The sequence below is a fragment of the Brachypodium distachyon genome, chromosome 5 (genome assembly GCF_000005505.3).
Source record: "Brachypodium distachyon strain Bd21 chromosome 5, Brachypodium_distachyon_v3.0, whole genome shotgun sequence".
NCBI lineage: Eukaryota > Viridiplantae > Streptophyta > Magnoliopsida > Poales > Poaceae > Brachypodium > Brachypodium distachyon.
Window position 1 is genome coordinate 10,379,940 of NC_016135.3, and position 17,410 is coordinate 10,397,349.

The 17,410-nt window shown below is 44.7% G+C and overlaps 3 protein-coding genes across 4 annotated transcripts; all 3 read left to right on the forward strand.

Moving 5' to 3' along the window:
• The first annotated feature begins 1,419 nt into the window (after window positions 1–1,419).
• Window positions 1,420–6,856, forward strand: LOC100832824 (vacuolar protein-sorting-associated protein 11 homolog). The gene is made up of 5 exons (XM_003579555.4): window positions 1,420–1,803; window positions 2,345–2,518; window positions 2,641–2,964; window positions 3,522–5,297; window positions 6,222–6,856. Exons 1-5 carry the CDS (start codon window positions 1,564–1,566, stop codon window positions 6,576–6,578), a joined length of 2,871 nt encoding a protein of 956 aa, XP_003579603.1. The 5' UTR covers window positions 1,420–1,563; the 3' UTR covers window positions 6,579–6,856.
• Window positions 6,857–8,299: 1,443 nt separating this feature from the next.
• LOC100835987 lies at window positions 8,300–12,059 on the forward strand. 2 transcript variants are annotated; one of them, XM_003579565.4, is made up of 4 exons: window positions 8,300–8,609; window positions 9,192–9,552; window positions 9,641–9,769; window positions 10,716–12,059. In XM_003579565.4, exons 1-4 carry the CDS (start codon window positions 8,389–8,391, stop codon window positions 11,850–11,852), a joined length of 1,848 nt encoding a protein of 615 aa, XP_003579613.3. In that variant the 5' UTR covers window positions 8,300–8,388; the 3' UTR covers window positions 11,853–12,059. The 2 variants fall into 2 exon arrangements, with proteins under 2 accessions (XP_003579613.3, XP_024312229.1); XM_024456461.1 differs by having other exon boundaries at window positions 8,502–8,609; window positions 9,133–9,552.
• Window positions 12,060–15,342: 3,283 nt separating this feature from the next.
• Window positions 15,343–16,824, forward strand: LOC104585310 (putative F-box protein At3g16210). The gene has a single exon (XM_024456258.1). It carries the CDS (start codon window positions 15,596–15,598, stop codon window positions 16,670–16,672), a length of 1,077 nt encoding a protein of 358 aa, XP_024312026.1. The 5' UTR covers window positions 15,343–15,595; the 3' UTR covers window positions 16,673–16,824.
• Window positions 16,825–17,410: the final 586 nt, after the last annotated feature.

Here is a 17,410-nt window from a genome sequence, read left to right on the forward strand (position 1 = left end):
TAAATTGGCCAACTAGTGGGTCTGGTCAACAAAAGTCAACTTTCTCAAAACAATTTGAAATTTCGTCATCTTGCATAATTTTCCATTCGGATTGCATCTGTGCTATCAAAGATCAATTTTGAGGAAGTTCAATTTCCAAGCTTCCTACAAATTGTCCATTCCAGTGGGCTCAAAGGGCAAAAAGTGGCTCTTTCTTCCCCCCGGTGAACAAAAGCTGCTCATATTCATGGCCGCTCTTGCCATCCATCGCGACACCGTCGCTTCTCAACTTGGCGCTAAACCTTGCCGCCACGACCTCGTAGACATGCTGAAGCTGTATCCGCAAGCCGCGCATCCTCTCGTGCTCTATTCTGGCCGGAACGCGAACGGTGTTCGTGCCGTCCAGATCACGCTCGCGTGCCGCTGCTTTGCGCCGTCATGGCCAGCGTCCTCCACGAGCCTCGCCACCTTGCCCAAGAGACCCGCATCGGTTCGAGAATCCTTTCTGCAGAAGTAATCGACCCGAGGTGCCTCCAATCGCTGCGTCACCATCTTCTTCCTCAGCTCTTACTGGTTGCTGCCGCTGAGCAGATCTCCTTCTCCGGCGACCTCCGGACTCGACCGCCGCCTCCCTCAGCTCCACCTGATCACTCTGAACCTTCCGGTGATTCTCATTGAGCCTCACGTGGTCCGAGTCATCCCCGCGTCGCTGCTCCTCTCTGCCTGCCACCCGCCGGCGTCGAGGTTCTCGCGCAGTGCTCCTCCACCCCTTCCAATGCCTCCGTCAAATTTGTGATGACCTACTCATTCTTTTGCCCCTCTTTCCTGCCTCTCCCGTGTTCTGTATCGCCCCTCCTCCTAGCGGAGCCCTCCGCCATCGCAAACCGCACGGCCTTGCGACCAACAAGATTTCAGCAATGAGAAGCTCCAGCGCCACCTCAGGGTGAAGCGGCCTTGCGCCTACTAGACACCCCACCCCCTGTCTGGCCCGTGTCGCGCAGGGGAACAACTCCGGCGACGGCAAAGCGTCGGCGAGGCAGTGGCCAGAAGCCGCCTGATTTTTCCTTCCGACGGTGGACCCACATGCAAATTAATCATTTCTTTTACATTCAAAGGGATCATTTTCCTGTTGCTTCAACCCCACATGTCAGTAGCTAGATTGGCCCCACTCGGCAGGATTTAACTTGGCCTCACCCGTCAGGAGGTAACGGTCAAAGGACTTGAACGTTAACAAGTCCGCCGTGAGAACATTTGCGAGCATTTGCCAAAGAACGAAGTGTATAAGCGATCAACGTTTTAAACATCAAGCAAAACTGAGTACAAACGGAAATAGAAAACCTTTATTGTTTGATAGGCAGACGGCTGAATTTTGATCGGACAGCTGTGTGTACGCCGACCGGTGTCCAATAGACCCATTGCTGTTGCCATATTGCGTTCGAGTCCGATCCTGTCGCAAACCCGACCCGATCTGTCCAGTAGTGCCCGACCGACCGCTGCTCCTCCTCTTCGGCCGGCCGGCGGGGAGTTCGATCCCGCCTGCGCTGACCTGCGGCCCGCTCCCCATCTGCCTGTCCTTGGCCCAGCATGTACCAGTGGCGCAAGTTCGAGTTCTTCGAGGAGAAGGCAGCCAGCCGCGGCGGGGGAGGCGGTGCCCCGGCCGTGCCGGCCGAGATCGCGGGCCGCGTCACCTGCTGCTCGGGCGGCCGCGGCCGCGTCGCCGTTGGCTGCGATGACGGAACCGTGGGGCTCCTCGACCGCGGGTTCCGCCTCTCCTACGGGTTCCAGGCCTACGCCTCCTCCGTCCTCTTCCTCCAGCAGCTCAAGGTACACCCGAAAACGCATCTGCCGCTGGGGAATTCGTTGATAGATTTGTAACTTGGTGTTGCCTAAAACTTGATCTGTCTAGCCAGGGACAAAGTAAACAATCACATGCTTGTTCTTAGTTGAAATGAACTGCTAATTATGGTCTAGTGGACAGATAGTTCATCCATCCCCGATGTGATGGTCCTCGCGCAGCTCTGAACAATGCGAGAAACTTGGCAGTAAACTTGCTCCAAAGTTCTTTTATTGATTTCGTCAAGGTTTCAGAGTTCAGAACATATCTTCTTTTTTCATTGGAAAAAATGAAGTTCAATTCAATTGGGTTGCCAATAGCTGATATAATTGATTAATTGAAAATTGGCTGCCTCCTTATTGACAAAATGGTGCTTGCTTGTCACTAATTTCTTCCCTGTACTACCTCAAACCTCAATATATCTTACTGTTCCTACTGCATTTTCTCTATTTTTCTTACTCTTCTATTTTTTTTATCATGATAATAGCAGCTGAAAGTGGTATTTACACCTTACTGCCTTTGTATGATCAGCAAAGAAATGTTCTTGTCACGGTTGGAGATGATGATCAAGCATCTTCGCAGTCATCGGCAATCTGTCTAAAGGTTTTCGATCTTGATAAAGTACAAGAAGAGGGTTCAAGTACAACAACTCCTTTCTGTGTTCAAATTTTGCGTATCTTCACGAATCAGTTTCCTCAGGCAAAGGTAAAATTTTCCTGTCACCCCCCTTGCAGGTTACATTATATGTTCTCCTGCTAAGAAAACTTCAACATATGGTGCATACTATAACATCCTATTCTACTTGGCATATTTATTCATTTTTGCAGATTACATCATTTTTGGTTCTGGAAGAAGCCCCTCCCATTCTGTTGATTGCCATCGGATTGGATAATGGTTCCATTTATTGCATCAAAGGTGACATTGCACGTGAGCGTATCACACGCTTCACGTTGCAAGTAGAGGCGGTTTCAGATGGCTCAAGTTCACCTATTACTGGTCTTGGTTTCCGAGTTGAGGGGCCAGCACATCAGCTCTTTGCCATAACTCCTAGTTCCATAACCTTGTTCGGCTTGCATTATCAACCACCGAGGAGGCAAACACTTGATCAGATTGGTTGTGAGACCAATGCTGTTGCAATGAGTGACCGCATGGTTAGTATGTCATCTTTTGTGTTTGTGCACATTCATCTATTATGTGTGCTTCAGGACCTATTTGGTAGTTGTCCCGACTTAGTAGTTTGCCACTAGACAGCAGCATACCAGAAATAACATGGGAAGTTTGGTTAGTCCAACATCAGTCTTAATTTTCTGCAAAAAAGTTTTTACAGTTGTACAAACTGTATTATTTTTATTTGCCCTAAATAGTGTGACCTACCCTCATTCTCTGTGGGTTATGGCTGTGGCGAGACACCTTCGTGAGGTAATACATGGGAATCAAAGAAATCAGCCCTCTTGATACAGTATGGTTGTTCTGCAGAGCTGCTAGTCTGCTACTATACAAACTCTATCAGATCTACACCCTGATAACTGAAGCTAACCAAGTGCACAGAAAGAAGGTGTTCTACAAAATTTAGGAACATTTAGCTAGTCTTTTTAACTGGCAGCCAGTCAGACAATTTATTACATTTGCAGGTGTTTTTATTGTACATTTACTGTTAGGATTTATCTTGCTTGAAAGAAAAACTTATTTGTGTTCATTTCAATCTCAGGATCTGATTGTTGGTAGACCCGAAGCTGTGTATTTTTATGAAGTTGATGGTAGAGGTCCTTGTTGGGCTTTTGACGGTGAGAAGAAATTTGTAGGTTGGTTTCGGGGCTATTTACTTTGTATTATCGAAGATCAAAGAAGCCGGAAGAATACTCTTAATGTTTATGATCTTAAGAATCGGCTAATTGCTCATAGCATGCCTGTTGGGGATGTTTCACATTTGGTCACTGAGTGGGGCTATATTATTCTCATAATGAGTGATAAAAGGATACTTTGCATTGGAGAGAAAGACATGGAAAGTAAGCTGGATATGTTATTCAAGAAAAATCTTTATACAGTTGCAATCAATCTTGTACAAAGTCAGCAAGCTGATCCTGCTTCAACTGCTGAGGTTCTACGGAAGTATGGTGACCATCTGTATGGCAAACAAGAATATGATGAGGCCATGTCTCAATATATCCACACCATTGGTCACCTTGAACCGTCGTTTGTTATACAGAAGTTCCTTGATGCAAAGCGCATCTACAACCTGACAAATTATCTAGAGAAGTTACATGATAGAGGATTAGCGTCGAAAGACCACACCACCCTTTTGTTGAATTGCTATACCAAATTGAAAGATGTCGAGAAGCTGAACCATTTCATCAAAGATGAAGATGGGGTAGGTGAAATCAAGTTTGATGTGGAAACTGCCATAAGAGTATGTCGCGCAGCTGGATATCATGAACATGCTATGTTTGTGGCCAGAAAGGCTGGGAGGCATGAGTTGTATTTGAAGATTTTACTTGAGGATCTTGCTAGATATGATGAGGCGCTGCAGTATATATCTGGCCTTGAGGCAAATCAAGCAGGTCTTACTGTAAAAGAATATGGAAAAATTCTTGTGGATCATAGACCTTCTGAAACAGTTGAAATACTGTTGAGGCTTTGTACTGATGGTGGAGATCCTACTACCAGGAGAGGTTCAAATAGCATGCGCTTGCTTATGATACCTTCGCCAATGGACTTCGTAAACATTTTTGTGCACAGCCCACAGTATCTCATGGAATTTCTAGAAAACTATATCAAAGCAGTCAAGGATTCACCTGCTCAAATGGAAATTCATAACACCCTTCTGGAGCTCTATATATCAAAAGATTTAAGCTTCCCATCTATCTCACAAGAAAATGGCTTTGAGGATACTATTAAAGAAAGAAAAGGGAAAGAAGTTGCAAATGGCTATAGATCAGGCACAACGGAGAAGGGGAACCTTGGAAACGCAGGTACTAAAATGGCAAAGGATATTGCTGATAGGCAAAGGAAAGGGCTTGCATTACTCAAGTCTGCCTGGACATCTGAGATGGAGGATGCTTTGTATTCTGTTGATCTTGCTCTTATTATTTGTAATGCAAATGCATTCAAAGATGGATTGTTGTTTCTGTACGAGAAGCTAAAACTCTACAAAGAAGTTATCAGTTGCTACAAGCAAGCTCATGATCATGAAGGTTTAATTGCATGCTGTAAGAAGCTCGGTGACTCATCTCAAGGAGGGGATCCATCTCTATGGGGTGATCTGTTGAAGCATTTCGGGGAGCTCGGGGAAGATTGCTCTAAGGAAGTTAAAGAGATCTTGACCTACATTGAGAAGGAGGATGTTTTGCCTCCAATTGTTGTGCTACAGACACTGTCAAAAAACCCATGTTTGACGCTCTCAGTTGTCAAGGATTACATTGCTCGTAAACTTGAGCAAGAATCAAAGCTCATTGAAGATGATAGAAAATCTATTGACAAGTACCAGGTTAGTAATTTTATTGCAGTGTCTTCTGCATCTTTTTCATCTATTGTTTTACTAAGTACCTTTTACAATATTGAGGCAATTGAATTAGTGTAGCTTGGTTTGATGCAAATATATGAAAGCATCCTCTAGCTATATGGTGTTATATGTGATGCAAGATAGGTTCAAGTCTAGATACTTTTGGATAGTCGGTTGTTTGGCTGTTTGTTTAACAACTTTTTTGAAGCAGTGAATCAGATTATATCACTTGCCTACCTTAAGTCTTGTTTTTTTGTAGTATTGTACTCTTTATTATTGATATACTGAAATTTATAGTTGGGCATACCATCGCATGCAGCAGCTCTTGCCAGCTGCCTTCCATTCAGTGAAGATATCTACATATAGAACTAAAAGGCAAAACCCACGATTAAATAGAAATCAAGTTTCCTTTCCTAATAGAAGTGTCCTACTTTACTGATCTTCCAGAATTGACATGTGCATACCATGCTCCATGTGAATCATTAAACCACTTTGAGACATAATATTCTTTTCATTCAATACAATTATCATGTGGAACACATAATTAGAGAGGTTAATACTGGTAACTGTTTTTGTTTACTTTGGGAGTGTAAATGTAAGGTTCTTTGCTTCTACGCTAGCAATTAAATGATTAAAGTTGGCACCCGGCAGTTATCGAAAGTTCTATCTTTCAGACATCAAACATGTTTGACAGAATCATGCACTTTTGATTAACTAAATTTGAACATAATAAAACCGTGCAACTTTCTAACTCTTATGTAAAGGGAAGGATTGCTATAAAATATTTCTCTGAGGTCGCAAGATCAGAGACCCTATATTTGAAACTTTAGATAGAGTTACTCTAACACTCTTCAGTGATTCAAATAAGAAACATGAAACATTTAGTGACACGTGATTTTATTTACACAGGAAGAGACAGAATTGATGAAAAGGGAGATAGAAGACCTCAAGACAAACGCAAAGGTTTTTCAGCTAAGCAAGTGTACTGCGTGCACTTTCACCCTTGATCTTCCTGCTGTCCATTTCATGTGCATGCACTCATTCCATCTTCGCTGCCTCGGCGACAATGAGAAAGAATGCCCGGAATGTGCAGCTGAATATAGATCTGTTATGGAGGCAAAGCAGAAGCTAGAACTAAATTCGAGAGATCAAAACCTCTTTTTCAGGGAGTTGAGGGGTTCAAAGGATGGCTTTTCTGTGGTCGCGGACTATTTTAGCAAGGGCGTGGTGAGCAAAACAACCATTCCACCTGAAAATGCCCCATAGGGAAGAGTTACTATCTACTGTTTTGCGTTGTACAGCATATATGATGTTCATTTCTATTTGATTGTGCTTCGGTTCTGCATATGCGAGCTTCCGTCAAGTACTAAGTTGTCCTCTCTAGCCTTATTTGATCCATGCTTGAATTTTCTGTTGTACAATGGCACTGTAAATACTTGTTCTAGCCGCCCTTTTTTGCTGGCTGCTGGAAAGAGGTTTCTCGGAGTGTGCTGCTTCAAGCATTCGAGTTTGAATGGATATTTGACATGTGATTTCTGCTCAGACATTTGCTGGGTGTTGGACAGCGAGTTTCTTATAAATGGCAATTTTATTTTTTTTGAAAAAAAAGAAAGAAAAGAAGACATCAGTTCTGCTTCTATTTGATAGTACACCGTTTTTGTGATGATTTTTTTTATGAGATTGCAATTTTTACGGTAGCTGTGTTTTTGCTGGGTGCTGGAAAGAGGTTGCCACGTGGTTCATTTTTTTTGTTTTTGATGTTTTGTAAAATTAAAATCACAGCTTTTCCATCTCATCTATTTGTGTTTGTCTGGTAGTTCATTCTTATTTGAGTAAAACAATCGTAGAATTATTGTAAGTACAAACTATCTGTGGACTCTCAATGTCAGTTAGAGTCGATGGTTAACCATGTGTTTTACCTTCATTCGACTTTATTGCCATGTGAATCTCACAGCAACGAAGTTCGTTTCTTCCATGGTTCATCTGAACTGAACCAACTGCAAGCTCCAACTGCTGCTGGCCCCAGAGAACATGGAGATGTTCCATTGGAATGCATACATTGAATTTGAAGAACTAAATGCTATAGAACACGACCGTGAAGAATGGCAGAGATCTAGTGTCATGTGTGTCGATGTGCTAGTAGGTAGGGTGGACAATTATGTGCATATACAGAGGCAGTTATCAGTGACCAGCCTCAACATTTCAAGCATTATAGTACAGTTTGATTAACATGAAAGTATCGTATCGCCAATTAACCATGCACATACGAGCACCGTACTTGTTTCCCTCAACCACAGTAAAGTGCTATTCCTCTTTTCATATATACTCCCTCCGTCCCATATCAAGTGACTTAACTTTGTCCAATATGAATGTATTTATGTCTAAAAAACGTCTAAATAAATGTAATATAAAGTCACTTATTATGGAACGGAGGGAGTATAAAATGCCCTAACTTTGTCCTAAGTCAAACTTATTAAAATTTTGACAAAATTATAGAAAAAATACAAATATTCAAATAAGTGTAATATGAAGAAAATACACCATGATATATTTAATAAAACTAATTTGAAGTTGCAAATTGTTGATAACTTTCTATAAATTGGGTCAAACATTAAAAGGGGATTTGACTTCGGACAAAGTTAGAACATCTTATATTTAGGACCAAAGTGGATGCAGTAGCAAATAAATCCATTATGAATTGCAAAGGGTTGCCCGTTTTCATGCTGCAATTAAATGTGTTTTTTCGTTGTTGTGTACGCTATTCATAAATTTCCATACATTGTACTTTTATGCCGCGTACCATTTTTGATCTTTTGTTGGGATGAATGGTCATTTCTTGCATACACATAATGTTTTCCTACATAGACATAGACATGCCTAAAATGATTACCCATTTGGCGCTCCCCCCGTTCCAAACCAAACATCCCTGAACTGTAGCTCCACGTCCCGGGCCCTCGGGTTTGGAGCCTGATGAGGAAAGAAACGGCCGCACGCACCTGCCGCCGGTAGTACGGGCTCATGGCCTCGGAGCCCACCCACGAGCCATCGCCTCACCTCACGCCGTAGCAGCAATCATATGCGGCGCACCACGGCGACAGCTCACTCGCGCTTCCGCTCTGGCTCTTGCTCCCGGGCCTGGCTCTGGGTGTACATCATCATCCATCCTTGTCCCCTTTCCCCCACTCGTGTGTGTGACTGCTGCTGCTGCTCTGCTCATCATCACCATCATGGCCTGTGCAACCAGCTGATCGACCGGCCTCAGCTCTCAAGCAGGACGCCTCTGGGTCATAATGGGCGGTACGTACACGCTCTTCCATGTCGGTTCTCCGATGGCTTCTCTTTCCCTCTTCTTTTTCCAGGCAATCTTTGAGGTTTCAGGAGCATCTCTTGCTTTTTTCACCTCTTCTTCTTGGAACTGTATGTGTGCGTTCTTTGATGTTCGAGAAAGCTATTTTTCAGTTTGGCATTTCCTTGATCGTATTTATTTCGCCGGCCGCAGTCCCACCTGCTTTTCTTTTCTTAAATCTCATCTTCTCACTACTCTGTTCGAGTATAGTACTAGTACGACTACATTTTAGGAATTGTAATTCAGTTTGCGACCTGCAAATCCTGATATAGTCTCTTCCCATGTTTAAACTAAAGGCGATGGTGATGGTCACATCCCCTTTCGCCAGTCTCCCTGCTTCTTATTCCTTCCTCTAAAGCTGCATCCATCCATCAGTTTCATCTTTCTCTTTTGCGCTTTTGCTCTTTCTTCTTCTTCTTCCCCTTTGATCGCCTTCGATGCCACAGTCTTGACCACATCAATCACTGACCACAGTAGCGACATTGGGGGCGGCACTGCTCTCTGTCTCTGCTCTTTTGCTTACTGGGAAGCAGAACAACTTGCAAGCTCCCAATGCCGGGGCGCGACCTGGAGGAGTGCGCCTGCGAGACCGCGGTGAGACCGGCCAGGATCCGCAAGCGGCGCGCGCTGTCGTCGTCCGGCGCGTCGGGCCCGGCCAGGAGGAGGCCCGCGGTGCTGCTGCTGCGGCGGCGGCAGAGGAGAGCCGGAGGAGCGGCCATGTCGGAGTCGTCGTCCCAGAGCCGGCATTGCCGCGGCCACGGCCACGCCCCCGAGGGGATGTCCGCCAGGAGGCTCGTGGCCGCGTTCTGGCAGACGGACAAGGACAGGCTGTTCGGGGACGACGACGCGGTGATTCGCCGGAGCGTGGTTCCTCGTAGCCACGCCTCCACGGAGGTGAGCAAGCGATTCCTCATCTCTTTGGTTTCGTGATTCCTGGGACTGTTGTGGTTGGCAAGTAAATCGATCGATCTGGCGATTGTAGGTGTCCAAGAGCTCGAGGAGCAGGACTAGCAAGGTGTTGTTGGAGGCTGGTGGTGGGAAGAGAAGCTGGCACAACGACCCTGGCCAGTGGATTTCGGCAGATGCCATGAGCAAGTGCAGCGCAATGGAGGTAAGTAAATCCACAATTTGATTGTTTCCATGTTTACATATGTTTCCATGTTTACAAAATCTGTAGTTTTTAACTAAAATGATGATAACAGGGGTGTCTGAACTCTGAAGCCTCAACATACTCTGAGTAGCCGAGCGAGTGACAAGTTTAATCAAACCCTAGCTAGTTGCTGGTAGAAGGAATCTTTCACTTCAAAAAGGCGAAATTTTTTGGTACCTGGTTTCAAACGTTGCACATCTTTAAATGCAAGTTGGTTCCCAGAAACACACAAATATTTGAGGAATCAGACCACCTGCCAAATGCTAGTATATGTCTAGATGAGTAGTTTGTGCATAGGTGCCGGCGTGCTGAGTTCTTAAGTTACAGATGATCTTAAACAATACTTACTCCGTACCTAGTTAGCTGCATTTAGAAGGATTTCTAACTTCGAAAAGGCATACACTTTTGATGCCTCTCAAATTAGTACACCTTTAAGTACGAGTCGGTTTTGTAAACTTGAAAGCAGAAGCAAATGTGAGGCGCATCTCTAAGGGAACATTTTTCATATGCACATGCGTCTTGTTCACTTATGCTGTTGCAACAGGCTATCAGCTAGGCCTGATTGTTTATTGTGCAGCTGAAATAGCTCCGTAATACTTTCCTTACGTCTAGGCTGTTAGGGAGGATTTAGCTATTGGGAAGTTGGTACCTTTTAGGTACGTATGGGCAAACTGGATGGTTGTCAGATTTGTTGAAGCTAATTTTCGGTTTAGAAAAACAGACAGCCTCATCACAGCTCTTTGATTATGTTGCCTGCATGTGCTGTCTCAGTTTTAGTATCTATTTTACTGAAAAGTGTAGTAATTTAATCATTTTGTTCATTTCATATGAGAAGCTTGTTTTCCTTTCGAGAAATTAAGAAATGACAAGAACTTGGAAGTTACCAAACATGGACTTTCTATTTCAGATTGGCAGACGCTCTCCGGACGATGTTTCAAGATGTCCTGAGGAGAAAGCAATGCACCTGAAGGATCTGTACAACAGCTTGATCGCATCGAAAGAACTTGCCAAAGTGCTATCACACATCTGGGGAGAACTGAACCCATCGACAGTCTCACTCATTTCTGCCCTGCGTTCTGAACTTGATCTCGCTCGCGCTCACGTCCGAAGGCTTATCAAGGAACATGAATCAGAGCGTATCGAAACCGATGGCTTCAGGAAGCAACTCCTGGAGGAAATGCAGTCTTGGAAGGCCAAACAAAAGGAGAAGGCTGCAGCTGCTCTGCAGTACACAGTTACCGAGTTGGACAGCGAGAAGAAGTCGAGGAAAAGGGCAGAGAAGGCTAACAAGAAGCTTGGCGTGGCATTAGTCGACACGGAGTCGGCGCTAAGTGCCGCGACAGACGAGCTTGAAAGGGAAAGGAAGTGCAAAGCAAGAGTGGAGAAGATGTGCAGCGAGCTCATGAGAGGCATCGCCGAGGACAGGGCCGCGCTGGAGGCAATGAGGAGAGAAACCGAGCAGGCCCGCGAGGAGCTCGAGAGAGAGCGGGAGATGCTTCAGCTGGCGGACGAGTGGCGCGAGCAAAGGGTCCAGATGAAGCTGCTGGAAGCGCGCCTTCAGTTCGAGGAGAAAAACTCAGCCGTCAGTCAGCTGCACGACGAGCTCCAAGCGTATCTGGACGCTAACAAGGACAATGGATCAAAAATGGATCGAAACCATGCGTATGAAAACGTTGGAGGTCCGGAAGAATCAGATGGTGCGATTGCAGGCAACGGCAGCGACGATTGCGAGTCGGAAGGGAGTGATATGCACTCGATCGAGCTGAAGGTGGATGGCAACAGCAAGTGCTGCACCTGGAGCTACGACACTCCTTCGTCAAGGGGCAATCTCTCGTCGATGCGTGGAGGGATAATAGTCCAGGAAATGGATGACGCACTGGAGGGAGACTGGGCCGAAGGATGCAGCAACGGGATGCTCAACTTTGATCATGACGAGGAGAGGTACCAAGCGATTGAGGATCTCAGGGAGCAGATGTTAGCTGGGTCTGGGCTCAGCATGTCACAAGGCAGAGAGAATGCTGAAACAGACTACTGTATCTTGTAACGGGAACTAAACTGGGAAAATTATATGTATAGTCAAGGTTCTTCTTTTGTTGACGAGTTTCCTTGTACATGGATGTTTTGAGATCTTGAGAGTTAGGGTTACGGTGTATTCGTGCTTCCATGGTTTGGTAGTTTTTTTTTTCCAGAGAGTTAGAGTTTCTTTTTTTCGGATTGCTTTTGAGGAAGCAATACTACAACGCCTTATCTAGTTTGAAATTCTTGTGGGTAAAAGGTAAACATGCATGCGCAATAATTTAGCCACCAACCAAAGCAACTCTATTACAAATATAAGTAACTTAACGTTACAAGAAAACAAATTGCAGCATGTTAAACCCTATTTTCATCGAAACACAATGCCGTACCAGTGACCCATGGGGTCCCACTGATACGGGACGCGTGGGTCGTGAGTAACAAACCCCACCCCCCCGTGAGGTAGGCCTCCCGGGAAGCCCGCCTCAAGGAGACGGTCGTTGTTGAAGACAAAGCCAAGAACCGGAACATGAGAAGCAAGCACCCGCTTTGGTGGGTACCCGGGAACTCTGGTCCCGGGAAGTGGAAAGAACGCTGTCCCGGCAACTGGCCGGGTGCGCTAGCCGGGAAGGGGCTCCCAGCAACCCGCGCTCGGGCATGCAGGTGGGGCCCGCAGAACAGTGAAGACAGGACGAGACAGCGAACGCAGTGCATTTAATGCACCGACAGTATTCACATCTGCAAGTCAGCAAGGCTAGAACGTCTACTCCATAATCCATTTTTATCTACCGTGTACAGTAGCCTGGTCCATGCGTGGATCAACAGTAGTGTAATTCCTGTGGCGATGACACGCGTATAGGAAACGTGTCGCGCTGCATGCATCGACACTTGTGGTATCTCCTTGTCTATAAAAAGAGGACCAATGCCACCGGTCAAAGGGTTCCAGTTCGACCGCAGTTAGTAGTAGCAAGGAGCACTGCTCCTGTTCAATCTCTTAGGAGAACAAGTAGCTCCCCGGGAACTCTCTGGGGCAATCTGTACGAGCACACATACATTTTCGTGAATACTACACAAAGCAGGACGTAGGGTGTTACACCTCCGGGTGGCCCGAACCTGAAAAACTCACACATCGACACTTCGTGTCTTTCGTCACGTCGGCGATCGCCGGAGCCATCGCCTTGCCCTCCACCGAACCAAAAAAGGGGGTTGCTCAGCATCCCCGGTGCCGGAGACCCGTGCTCCGACGCACAGTTTTAACACCGACCAAAGAACCTCTAATACAATTATAAGCAACTTAACATTACACAAAAACTAACTATTTGTTTCATATAAAAACCTATTTTCATAGGACAACTTTTACCCAATTGAAGCAATTCTTGTACAATTATAAACCACTTACAATTAAAACAAAATAAACTATTTTTTGTTTCACATTGTTTTTGAAGAAACAATATGTCTTAACTACTTTGAATTTCTTGAGGGCCATAGGAAAACTTGTTTACCTTACTTCAGTATTGTGACTGTTTTTTTAATTCGGACCTGATAGTTTAGTAGCCACAGAAACTAAGATATCTACGATGGTTTTTGTGCATCCCTAACACACGAAATAAAATAATCCATAATCTGTTTTTGGGCCGGACCATCTTCAAAATAGTTTGGGCCATACAATTCACTAAGACAAAGGGAAAACATAAATGAACCTAGTATCTCTAACCCTAATAGCACATACCCTTCTCATATTCCCCTTCCGCTCCCGAGCGGCTGGCGGCGCCCATTTCCTATGCGGACTAGCTCCCAATTCTTCCGATCTTCGTTATCCCACCCAAAATAGGTCCGCGTTGCTGCCCATGTTGGAGACGTGTCGTGCTGCCCTTCAAACGACACATCCCAATTGGTATCCCTCTCGTTAGATCCAACCGTGCCACCAGATGGCCGGGAGTGTAGATCTGGAATTTGAGTTTGATATGGAGGTGGAATTAGGTATGTTGGAACGCAATTTTAATAAATCTATCTTTTGTATGATTTACTTTTTCCCTGACGATGCCCTGTTGGTCTCCCTCTACTCAGATCCAAACCTTCGATCGGAGATGGGGCATGCAGATATGGAACTAAATCTCGCATCGGTGCTAAATGGGGTATGTATTAATGTAACTACCAGTACTCTTTTGTGTGTGTTTTGGTTGCGGTTGCACGGGTTGATGATGACTAATCTGATTATGCAGTATTTTTATTATCAATTGAATTAGGAACTTGAATTTGAATGCATGAATTGCTGTGTTTTAAAGCTTTGTCAAAGTTGTCATGCTTCTTTAGTTTCTTATTTAGGATTTTCTTTGTCCCGAAAAATGTTTGAGCTAGGAAAATTGCGTTAGTTAGGGATGTTTCATGGTCATTATGAGAATATTGTTGTAAGAAATAATGCTTAAGTTTGAATTATATTATAGCAGATTTTTTTTCTTGTACATGTTACTACCTCTGTCCGCGTTTATCAGGCTTGTGTGTATATACAGATTTTTTTTTTGAAAGGAAACTGTAGGAAGGCTCCGACAGTGAACACGTGTATATCTAGAAGATCAATTTGATCAATTCAGTATGTATTATATTGCCCAAAAAGTATACAATTAGATTTGTGACCGAAAGAATTTTTTAGTGATATACTTTATGTCATATAACTTATATATCACGAGTCAAATTGGTGATTTAGAAACACGTGCAGACCTTATAAACCCGGACGGGCGTAGTAGATAACACAAGATCGCCATGATCCCAAATGCTAGAATGCTAGAGAAAAAAGAGTTGCTAATTAGTTATTGGAAATCATAACAAGTGAAGTGGCACAAATAGAGAACCAAGCATAACTTGGGTGGTTAGCCAACAAGGTATGCTGGTAACCTACCGGAATTTAATCCTCGAAACTCGCATTTTGGTGTCTCACCTTGTAAAACTTTATCTATATACCGTTGTACCGCAATCGTGCAGCTCTTACAGTTTAATTTTTTTTTCTTGGCACAAATATCATGTCACGAGGTCAAACATTTCCTTTGCTAACTGTTGGCATATTTTTAGTATACTATCTCCATCCACAAATAAGTGTACGGTTAGCTTCAAAATCTGTCCACAAAAGAGTGTACTTTTTTTTTTCAAAACACTTTAAAGTAAAAAAATTGCTTCTATTTCTCATCACACAGAAATCAAACCCAATAATATTTCTCCATGCACTTAGCTCATTAGAGGCAAATGAATTAAAGAGGAAAGAGATGGTGGTTGTGTATTTAGTTTTTCTGTCCCAGCCTAGTGTGGGAACACTTCTGATAAAAATAATCAGAATGCCTAATTATTAATTTTAGTTCCATATACTTAATCTTGCTGCCGAAAGCCGCATGAGAGTGACTAATCTTGTGTAGGACTCACAAAAGAAAACATACCATTGTATACCTTAATTTTGTGCTGATCACATTTTCAGTTGTCTGATCGTCGATCTAGCTGAATCAAATATCTGATGTTGATGCCATTTTCACTAATCAGTTTCGGAGATGGATTAATTCCTATTGCAATACGAGTTGAATACTCTGAGGTTGCAATGATCTAATCTAATCAATATATGTGTGTGTGTTGTAGGAGGATGTACAGGCAAGTGAAGACAAGCAGGATCATCAACACTTTCAAGAACACAGCCTGATCCCACAGCCCCAGCCTCCGGTTGCCGCAGCAGCCACACTCCCAGACGACATACTGTTCTCGGAAGTTTTGGTGCGCCTTCCTGTTAAATCCCTCATGCGCTTCAAATGTGTCTGCCCCTCCTGGTGCGCTGCCATCGCTGATGCTGACTTCATTCGCCGCCATCTAGACCACTCCCGAGGGATTATGCCGTCCATTCTCGTCACCCCGCGCGAAAGCTCTGGCGACGACGACGACGACGACGAGTTCTCTGAGGATATCTCCTTCCACCGTCTCCAGCTTGAACAGGCACTGGCTGGCACCATCATGGAGGAGTTGATGCTGAAGAAAGTGTCGCCGGACCAAGAAGATGGCATCACAAACAAGATCTTCCTTACACACTGCGACGGCTTGGTGGCCATCACGACCACCACAAACCAGGTATTTGTGTGCAACCCAGCCACACAGGAATTTGTCGCGCTGCCGACTAGGACCCCGGACTTTGACTCTGACGAATATTCCAATGAGCCTACCACGGCAGCGCTCGGCTTCGATCCACACCGCAACCGGTACGTCGTTGCCAGGTACTTCTACAAGCCCACATCGAGCAGTGAGGACAACAACAATATGGGGCACGAGGTCTTCTGGCTAGGGGGCGATTCCACATGGTCTTGGAAGCCCACTCAAGACCCACCGCTACCGATCTATCAAACTCGACCAGCCTTCATGGGAGGGGCCTTCTACTGGAAATCTGCCGACCAATCGCTGCTGCGGTTTAGCCTTGGCGATGAGGCATTTGAGGTGATCCCACCACCTCCAGGCGCCTCCTCCCACTACACTCTTGAAAGTCTGACGGAACTAGACGGCAACCTGTGCCACACCTACACCTCGTCTCAGACCAAATTTGAGGTGTGGCAGCTGGCGGATGACAGGTCATCATGGTCGAAGCGTTGCCAAGTCATTAACTTTGACTTGTCTTTTGGCTCGGAAGCCTTCTTGCCTGTTTGGGCTGGCAGGGGTGGGATGCTGTTGGCTGTCGACTACAACAAGCTATACTGGTACTGCGACAAGAGTGGATCTCTAAAGAAAGTGGTGGACATGGAACATGAGGTGGATTTGGGGAGACGAGAGGACGGATTTTACCGGCAGCAGATCGTTCCTTACATTGAGAGTCTGGTTTCCATAAGAAAGTGATTAGTGCTGAATGGTCCAGTGCAAGGTGTCCTACCAACTTGGGAGTATTGGTGCTTGTTTGTCAGATATGCTGTTCAGTTTCCAAACTCCTTCAGATATAATTTCCTTTTTCTTTCTTGGGAAGGGAGTCTTATTGATTCCCAGATACTATATTAAGCTAATAAAGAACACATGTGTGTGTTCAACATATATACCCACCCTGCTTATCAAACCAGGAGAATTGTTACGAGTCTTATTGATTCCCAAAGACTATATTAAGCTAATAAAGAACACATGTGTGTGTGTTCAACATACCTAGACCCTGCATATCAAACCAGGAGAGTTGTTACTCACTCGAGTACATGAATGTGAAAGAAACAAAAGGATCCATGGCGTCACATCGATGGAGCGGAATAGGTGAACACCCCACTGGCACCCGCTCCACCTGCAAACACGCTGCCGACAAAACTTTCAAGTCCGGTTCGTAAAGCATAGACCAAGTACAAAGCTAATGTGTACGAGCTAACATGCATACATAACCTGCACTCTCACTACTACAAAACATGTTATTACTTATAATGATGACTTTTTCATCAACGATAGGTTAGAACTTAGAACACCCGTCAATGATGACTTAATTTGCATGTTATTTAAACAGCACTTCATTCATTCAATCATTATCTCATAGCATGACTACAGCCAGTCATACAGTCACCAATTCAGTGAGCGTGCAGCAATGCACACATGCATATTTACACT

Bases quoted from the DNA above. Each gene is read 5' to 3' on its own strand.
- LOC100832824 (XM_003579555.4), top strand. From the start codon at position 1,564: ATGTACCAGTGGCGCAAGTTCGAGTTCTTCGAGGAGAAGGCAGCCAGC. The intron at 1,804-2,344 runs GTACACCCGAAA...TTGTATGATCAG, and splicing joins TCTTCCTCCAGCAGCTCAAG to CAAAGAAATGTTCTTGTCAC. The intron at 5,298-6,221 runs GTTAGTAATTTT...TTATTTACACAG, and splicing joins AATCTATTGACAAGTACCAG to GAAGAGACAGAATTGATGAA.
- LOC100835987 (XM_003579565.4), top strand. From the start codon at position 8,389: ATGCGGCGCACCACGGCGACAGCTCACTCGCGCTTCCGCTCTGGCTCT. The intron at 8,610-9,191 runs GTACGTACACGC...ACTGGGAAGCAG, and splicing joins CCTCTGGGTCATAATGGGCG to AACAACTTGCAAGCTCCCAA. The intron at 9,553-9,640 runs GTGAGCAAGCGA...TGGCGATTGTAG, and splicing joins GTAGCCACGCCTCCACGGAG to GTGTCCAAGAGCTCGAGGAG.
- LOC104585310 (XM_024456258.1), top strand. From the start codon at position 15,596: ATGCGCTTCAAATGTGTCTGCCCCTCCTGGTGCGCTGCCATCGCTGAT.